This window comes from Fukomys damarensis, unplaced genomic scaffold (assembly GCF_012274545.1).
Source record: "Fukomys damarensis isolate Sample0158 unplaced genomic scaffold, DMR_v1.0_HiC HiC_scaffold_36, whole genome shotgun sequence".
Classification (NCBI taxonomy): domain Eukaryota; kingdom Metazoa; phylum Chordata; class Mammalia; order Rodentia; family Bathyergidae; genus Fukomys; species Fukomys damarensis.
Window position 1 is genome coordinate 47099613 of NW_022900948.1, and position 8579 is coordinate 47108191.

At 60.9% G+C, this 8579-nt stretch overlaps 1 protein-coding gene across 2 annotated transcripts in view; it reads right to left on the reverse strand.

Moving 5' to 3' along the window:
- Window positions 1–8058, reverse strand: part of Olfm1 (olfactomedin 1) — a 30347-nt gene extending 22289 nt beyond the window's left edge. The window contains exon 1 of one of the 2 annotated variants that reach the window (XM_010608931.2): window positions 7792–8058. In XM_010608931.2, the coding sequence (XP_010607233.1) occupies window positions 7792–8043 (252 nt within the window). In that variant the 5' untranslated portion in view covers window positions 8044–8058. Of the gene's footprint in view, window positions 1–6898; window positions 7010–7791 lie in introns of those variants that run through there. The other variant, XM_010608932.1, reaches the window with a different exon arrangement.
- Window positions 8059–8579: the final 521 nt, after the last annotated feature.

The following is an 8579-nucleotide window of genomic DNA, read 5'->3' on the forward strand; positions in this document are numbered from 1 at the left end:
CCGAAGCCTTTCCGTTAGCATCCGTTAAACGCGGGGCTGCTGGGGCCCGGAGACGCCGATCGCCCCCTGCGCTGCCCCCTGCCCCGGACACCGCGTCCTGTCCACCGAGAGGAAGGAGAGGCTGGGGCAGGAGGGTCCCCGGGGCCCGCCCGGGAGCCTCGGGGCGAGCATCTCGCCGGAGTTTTTCCCTCCCCGTGCTCGGTCTCGCTCGGGGCCTCACAGGACTTGGTGACAGCCGGGAGGATCCTGGCCTGGCGCCGGGATGCGGCCGGCCAGCTGGTGAAGTCCTTGCAGCTTGTTTGCCCTGGCTTGGAGGCCCTCAAACTCCAACTCCTGGGGAAGGGCGCCATCTCCCAGTGCAAACTGGTACTGCAGGCACAGCACCCGCCCAGCTCGAGGCACACGTGCGACCTCCGTGGGGAGGGTGCGGCTCCGCCGCCGGGCACTCACTCGCCTCCCACCACACAACGAAGGCCACTTATCCCGTCGGAACAGGGTCAAATCCACAAAACTCTCAGGCCATCTCAGGAGCCCACACAGCCACGCCACACCCACCTCGGACAAGATGGTGTGTGGTAGTCACAAGCCCCGAGCAGAAGCCACAGGAGGATGACAGAGGGCTCTGGAGTTCCTGGATCCCCAGGCACTTCCCTGCCACCTCTCAGACAGTCCTGCTGGAGGGGGACCCCGCAGACTGTCCATTCCATGCCTGGCCGTGAGACCCTGGCCAACTAATGAGCACGCCATTGCCTCAGTCTCCCCATCTGTAAAATGGGTTTTGGTGGTAACTCTCCTCTGTGAGGCCTTGTTAGGACTAAGTGAACTAGTGTGGGAGCTAGCTTGACCCTGAGTAAAGGTGATTGTCATCGCACCCAGATTGCAGAGGCTCCCAGAGAAGCTCGGGCCAGCAACTCGTGCCTCAGCAGGCTGGCTGTAGGGCTGGGTCTGACCGCCGCTAGACCTCTGGACCACTCTTCAGAGCCACAGCGGTCCAATGTACTGCTGAACGTGGAAATCGCCTCCGTCCTGGGGGGCAGCCCATGGGGGGGTGCAGCCGATGGGATGAGAAGGAAGGGCTCTCCCACTTGAAAGGACGCCCGACTCACTTCTTCCTCAGTAACATCCAGAAGGATTTATAGTTGGTGCTGAACATTGCACTGCTGGGCTTTGGATGCGGGACATGAAATCCAGGTACAGGAGTTCCCAATAAAGCAAGTGCTACTCCAGAGAACCGAGGATCCACCCGACACCCCTGCCTCGGGACTCTCCCACTCTCTTGTGGACTGGCATCCAGGGCACGGCCTGGGGGTTCACATCTGGAGCTGTCCTGAGCTCACTGGCATGCTGGAAACCAGAGGGGGCACGGTGTAGAATGGCTCACACTGCCCTCGCCAGATGGGGGCTGGGCCTCGGAGCCCTGGAATCCATCCCTGGGGTCCACGCTGGCCTGGGGGTCACAGGAGTTTGGAGGAAGGAGAGGCCGGCCCTTGTCCACCCCGCTGCCTCTCAGGCCTGGGCACCGTGTCTTCGTGTTCGTCTGTGTTTGCAGAGAGCAGGGCAGACACAGCCATCACCCCACCCTGTGTTCAGTGTGAACGGGACAGGTGTGTGGGGCACTGCACCGGCCTTCTGGCTGCAGCCTGCGCCTCAGCCACTGCGACCTGAGCCTGAGTCCTCTAGTGTGGACCTGAGCTCCTCTGCCTTGCACTGGACTTGCTCTCGCTTATACCTGAGCTGATGTGGCAGACACCTGTGCCCAGGATAAGCAGGCCATGGCGGCACAGGCTTCCTGTCCCTCTGTAATTCGGCTGTGTCACCCTGGAAGTAGCAGGCTTGGCTGAGTTCACTCCCAGCCAAGGTCAACTGACTCCAGCTAAATCCTCCCCTCCGAAGTCACCGTTTGTTCTCTCAGCACAGACATGCTGAGCCCTCATTCTACGGTCCCGCCTGCTTGGTCCTTATCAGCGGGCTCCAAGGCCTGCCCAGCTTCCCCCGCTCCCACACTCGTAATGTCCTGGAGTCCTTTGTCCTTGCTGCGCAGAGCAGCTGAGATCAGCCCAGGACTCGGCTTCTCTCAAGTCTCTGTCTGTGCTTCTTTTCATCCCCGCTTTCCTATCTCATGGACATCGCTGGCTGGCAGGAGACCGGGACCCCTGCAGGGCCCTCTGGCAGCGTCTCCTTCCCTTTCCCTATAAAGCCGATGACTTGCACCTGTGCATTCCCATTTGCACCTGGGCTCTCTAACTTGCACCTGAACTGCTCTGACCTGCGCTCCCCTGTGCCTGCCTTCTCTGGTCTGTATCTGAGCAGTGTACTTTGCACCTGGGCGGCTGGGGCATGCCTGTGCACGCAGGTCCTGCTGGACAGAAGGAGCAGGGATATCAGGTCGTGATTTTCTCACAATCTTTCAGCTCCAAGCCAAGTCTTAACTCACGATCCGGCAGGAGCAAATGCTACTCTTAACTTGTTAGTAAGGGTCATCAGAGAGTCTGCAGGAAGGTGTAATTTGTTTTGTTTTGGTCTTTATTTTTCTGGGTACCCAGGATCGAACTCGGGACTTTGGGCTTGTGAGGTAGGCGGCGGAACCACTGAGCTTAATTCCCAGCCCCGAGGTAGGTGTAATTTGATTTGCAAGGCCACATAGCATTCCCAAAATCAACCCTTGGGTAGTCGAAGAGGAAAGACGTTTGAGTTAAAGGCCTGCCCCACCCACCAACACCAGGTACTCCTAGAGGTCCAGCTCCAATTTCCAATGGCTTCCTTGAAGCGAGGCTTGCTTGTATTTGCAACTCAGCAGTCCCAACAGCAGTGGAGCTGGTGCGGCGCGCAGAGAACACTGGGGTTGCCACCATGCATGGCTCCCCTTGATCCTCCCAGAAGCCCTCAGGGCTGAGAGAAGTCTCATCTGGGGAAGATGAATGGCCAAGGTCACGTGGTGAGACAAAATGTTTCCACCATAAACGTGGTGTTGGCCCCGCCCCTCATGTGTCCTGTTGTTAAATCAGTCCCTGCCACCTGCACAGCTCCAGGACCCCGCTGGCCCATGGAAAGACATCTCTGCCACAGCAGTCCCGTTTTGCCCAGCAAGTCCACGGGGAGGCACTCACTTGACAACCCCTGGTGTGGCCACCTAGGACTAGTTAGATGGCCCGGGTCTGCGTCCTCACGGCGGCCCTTTACAGGCTTTGACCTTAGCGGATCCTGCGCAAATCCACCGGTACACAGGGAAACAAGAACGTGGAGCTCCTGGACCTGGTTTCACAGCTCTGGATGCGGGGCTGAGAACAGAGCTGGGCCGGGATGTGCTGCCTGGAACAGTCGTCCTGACGGGAGACGGGCTCCATGGGGCGGTGGGGAATCCCCCAGGGAGGACCCACAGCGGCCGGCCGTGTGGGTGCAAGAAGGCCAGCGACAGCCACCCCGACGCTCCCTGACAAAAGGGCGCCCCAGAGGGCACAGTCTGAGGCCCTTTCGCTGCTTAAAATATGCACATTTTCTCAAGCTATTGGCAAAACAATCTGAGGAGCTGGAGAAGAGGGGAGAGAAGAAAAGGAGGGAAGAAATGGAGAGTGAGAGGGAAAGACAGAGCGGAAGCGGGGAGTGGGGAGGCAGAGAGAGACAGAGAAGCAGGGGCTGCCGCGGGTGACCCCAGCTCCGGCCCGCATCTCCTCAGCCAAGGCGGGCTGTCTCCAGCCTGGAAGCCTCTTGGGTTCCCTGACCACTGCCCCTCATCCCGCCTTCCTGGCAGGCTCTGTGCTCCCCTCTCTGCCTCCAGCGTGACAAAGCAGGTCCCCAATAGGGGCTCCTTCCCCCAGGACCCCCCAAGTGTGAGGGGCAGTCTGCAGAGCCAGCCTGGACCAGGGTGAGGATGCTGCTGCCAGGAAGCCACTGAGCGGGGGCTCCTAGCCCAACTAGCAAGGGCGGGGTGATGGGGCCCAGCGTCCCCTGTGGCGCCCCCTTCTGCTTCCTGTGCTGTTCCAAGCTCTCAAATCCCCGGAAGGGCAGGAAGACCCTTCCGCTGGGAAGGGTCCTCTGCTCCGTGGGTCCCAGCCGTCCCTCTCCTGCCTGCTCCACACTGTCCACACCACTACCTTCAGAAGTGTCACCAGGCAGTGGGGAGCCACAGCTCTGCACCCTCCAGCTGCCCTCACAAAGGGGTGCAGTCTTGGGACCGGCACACGAGATGGTTTCGGGGCCACCCTACCCTCTCGGCTGCCCTGTGTTGTTTCCTGCTTCCGGAGCCAGAGAACTGGCCCTGGCTGACCAGTGGGAGAAGGGTACGGGGCCAGACATGCACCAAAGCTGATGTCACGGCAGAAACACCGCAGGCTCAGTGGGATCCGCAGGTGAATGGGAACCCCCGAGGGGCAGGGGCATCCGGGTGGCCTGGTTCTGCAGTTCACACCTTTACTGGTAGGGGACACCTGTCCTCCAGGGAGTGTTGGTCTCCAAGCACACGCTCCGCCCCCTGCTGCTGATTCCCAAAGACATCCTTCTCACCAGGCGTGCTGTTGGGTGCCTGTGACCCCAGCACTTGGGAGCTGAGGCAGGAGGATCACTGCAAGTTCAAGACCAGCCTGACATACACAGTGAGACTCTGTCCCCCGGAAGAGTCCTTCCCGTGTACCATGTCCCCCTCAAGACTGGTGCTGTCTCTGAAGAAGCCTCCTGTGTCTTATTCCCTGGGGTCGCTCGTGGCTCAATCAGCACCTCTGCCCGACCGCTAGACACAGCCTGTGACTCAACAGGCCCAGACCAGAGGCTGCTGGCCCCAGGAGCGACGCAGGTGCACAGGGAGGGGGCTGCAGGGACCCCTTATCTGGAAGCCAAGGGCTGCTCCCCATTTCTTCAAGGCCTGCTCTGCCATCTAACTTGAAGCGATAAAAACACGGACACAGCACCTGTGCTCCTTCTCTGGCCACAGACACCCAGAGCATCTCCTGCAGGGAGGAGCGCAGGTGCCCCCTTTCCAGAACCAACCTCTGTTCGGGGTCTGACGCCCTCGGTGGGTCGGGGCTCTAAGTGGGCGCTGGTGACACTGAGCACAGAGGGAGGCAGGGACCCGGCATCTTTCCATCTCTCCCCTTGGGCGCTTCACCAGCCACTGTCCCTAGCACCTCTTGTCTCGCCAGACCCTCAGTGTCCTGGATCTGTCACTGAAGCATCCAGAAGGGGCACACGGGCCGCATCCCATCTGGGACCAGAGTGAACACACAACACAGTGGAAAGGCAGATAGTGGAAGCCACGTCTGCAGAGACCCCCAAAGGAGCCACTGCCGCCACCCGTCAGTTGGACAGCAGCCATGACCTTTGACAGGTGCAGAAGAAAGCGGGACAGAGGCTTCCTCAGACAAGGGGGACAGCGGCTCAGGCTGTGTGGGATGTGAAAGCGCTCTGAGCTGAGCCCTGGGGTGGGGCTCAGGACCCCGCGGGGGCCAAACCCACTCCGTATGTCTGCACCCCGCAGTGTAGCTGAGGAAACACTGGGCTCCACACGTGCCCCTGTTTTATGCGGGGGAGGCTGGGGGAGGAGCCCAGCACGTGCCCCTGAGGACCGACTCCAAGGGGTAGCGGCCCCCACCCTGTCACCATCCTAGGTGATGCAGCCTGGGCGTCTCAGCCCCCCAGTGCCCTAACCTCCCTGCCTGCTCAGAGAGCTGGTCCCACAGTGGGCAGCCCCAGCGTGCGTGGCCACAGGGTTAATGAAAAGCCAGCCCAGCCACCATCCAGCACAGGCAGGGTCAGCGTGACCTGGTGATTCCAGGTGCCTCTTGCTGCTGGCACCCGTGACACTAGCTCTGCTCTCTGCTGTCTGTGCTTCTCTCTGCTGTGACATCCCCTGAACCCCGGTGTCAGCCAGAGCCGCACAGGCTCCCCGAGCTCCTGTCCTCATCCACAGGCGGGGACAGCAGGGCTGTACCAGTGTGACAAGATGTCCTCCCCTGGGCCAGGGTTTGATAAAGGGGATCTGGGTCCAGCCCCGGGAGCTTCTCCTAGGTGGAATAACCCAGAAGAAACAGCAGCATTTCCACTTTCCAACCCCCAGGGGCCCCTGCCCACCAGTCAGGACCTCGCTGTGACTGGGGTAGCCCTGTCGCGGTGACCACCATGTGGCTGCTGGCTGGACACGAGCGGCGTCCACAACACAGCTTGCAGAGCCAAACACTGGCTCCTCTCCTCCTGTCAGCCGCTCAGTTGCTGTGGATCTAATTCAGTTTAGCTAGTAATTAGTTTTGTATTACTTTACACGGTGATGTTAATACTGATTACAGGGCCTGATAACTTTAGTAATAAATACAACCCAAGGCAGAAAATTACCTTGCTTTTGGCTGGGGAAGTCAGTCGAAGGAGAAGTAAATTGCTCTAGAGGAAGCAGCTGCCCCATGTGGAGGCTTTACGGGCGTCCGGCCCCCTGGTGTCACAGCCACCCACCCCTCCCACCACAGGCTCAGGCCTAGGCACAGGAACTCCGGTCTCCAGAGCCTGGTGTTCGCGCACCCAAGGGCACTGGCAGCCCTGGTCCGTGAGCAACTCCAGCGCCAAGACTGTGTCCCATGCGTTAGGGATGACAGGTGTCGGCAGAGACCCCAGGGCCACCCCAGCCCCTCTGCTGCCTGGTGTCCAAAGCCACTGCGGGGCTAGAAGCCGGCGGGTAGGAGGCAGTGGGTGGGCGCTGGAGGCTCAAGCTGGTCACCACAGGGAGCTGCATCTCCACCTTCAGTTTGTTCCTGGGGGTGGGCGGATAGGACTTCCGCTCTGGGACCAGGGAGAAGGGACGGAACTCTGGCCTTGCAGAACGCAGGACGGAGAAGGGAGGACAGCATCTCCACTCTATCTCCCCACCAGCCCTTGCACCCCTGGGGCTCCCTGCAGGCACCAAGCCCAGTGGACAGCTCACCAGACCAAGGGACGTGGACACAGCAGCACTCCATCCACCCAGAAGCAAACAAGCACAGCACGGGCGGGCACCCTGGGGCATTCTGTGTGCCTTCATAGCCGGAACCTTTCCAGGGCACGAGGAGCCCAAGAAAGGCAGTGCCTGGCTGGGGGCACATGGCTGATGAGAAGAGCCACTTCTGGCTTAAAATAAACCAGCCCTTCACACAGACATGGAGCATGGGGTGGGAAAGTCAGGGTGCACGCCCTTCCTCTTCAGCACAGCCTGCCTGCAGCCCCTGCACCTGACCTCCTGCTCCTCCCCTGTCCTCCCATCTTTCTGCCTGGGCTCCCTCGTGCAACCAGATCCAACCTGGGGGCCCACTCAGATGGGCGCCTCTCTCTCCGCGGCGACCCCAGCTCCCGGTACAGCCCTTGGCACAGACAGCTCTGGCGTCCCTCACACGGTCTGGCGGAGCCCCAGGTCTCCCGCAAAGCGTGTCACCCAGATAGATGGCAAGGGGCTTGACTCCTGAATGTCAGCTCAGCGTGCGGGGGTTAAACCCACCCTCCGGCAGCCAGGAAAGGGTAGGTGAGCAGGCGGAAGACACTCACAGGACTTCCTTGCTTTTCAAGGGTGGGAGTTCACACTCAGGGTGGTCTCAGGGTCACCCAGCCGGAGCCTGCCAGGAACGGGGCAAGAACAAGGGCACTGGGTTCAAGGTCACGGCTGTGGAGCTTCCCAGCCCCTCCACGGCACCCACGGGGCCATGCTCCTTGTGCCTCTGTATCTGAGCAGAAGGCAGGGGCGATGCAGGGGCTGTGTGTGGGCCTGAGTCCGGGAGCCCGAATTGCTGCACCTCCCCCAAGACTGAGCAACCAGCCTCTCAGCGCCCCCAGGTCCCATGCTGTCACCTTACACCACTTCTCAAGGGCGTGGGATGTCAGCTCTTTGTTGAAAGTCACAGGCCAGGACGGTGCCCAGTGTCTTCGGGTGAGGGTGCAGCTCACGTGGAACCACGGCTGCCCCAGCCGCAGGCTGTCAGTCAATGGCTGGCACCTGACCGAGTGGCTGTCCGCGGGGAGCTGCCAGGAGGACTTGGCCCCGCCGCGTGCTGCACTCCCCACCTGTCTGCAGGAGCCCCACAGCGGCCTCCGTACAAGCATGTAGCATCCCACGGGCACCCACTTCCACACACGCTGACCCACGGGCTGTAGCCCTAGGATCTCACGTCCCTGTCCCAGGGAGGAACTGAGCAGCAAGGTGTGGGTGTGGGGGCGCTTTCCTCAGCGAGGTGGGAGACAGACACCTGGTAGCTGGGTCCCACTTCTGGAAGCCTGGGAGTTTCTTTCATTCACAAACGTGTACATCATTCCTGGGGACGCTCTGGGCTGTAGCCCTAGGATCTCACGTCCCTGTCCCAGGGAGGAACTGAGCAGCAAGGTGTGGGTGTGGGGGCGCTTTCCTCAGCGAGGTGGGAGACAGACACCTGGTAGCTGGGTCCCACTTCTGGAAGCCTGGGAGTTTCTTTCATTCACAAACGTGTACATCATTCCTGGGGACGCTCTGGGCTGTAGCCCTAGGATCTCACGTCCCTGTCCCAGGGAGGAACTGAGCAGCAAGGTGTGGGTGTGGGGGCGCTTTCCTCAGCGAGGTGGGAGACAGACACCTGGTAGCTGGGTCCCACTTCTGGAAGCCTGGG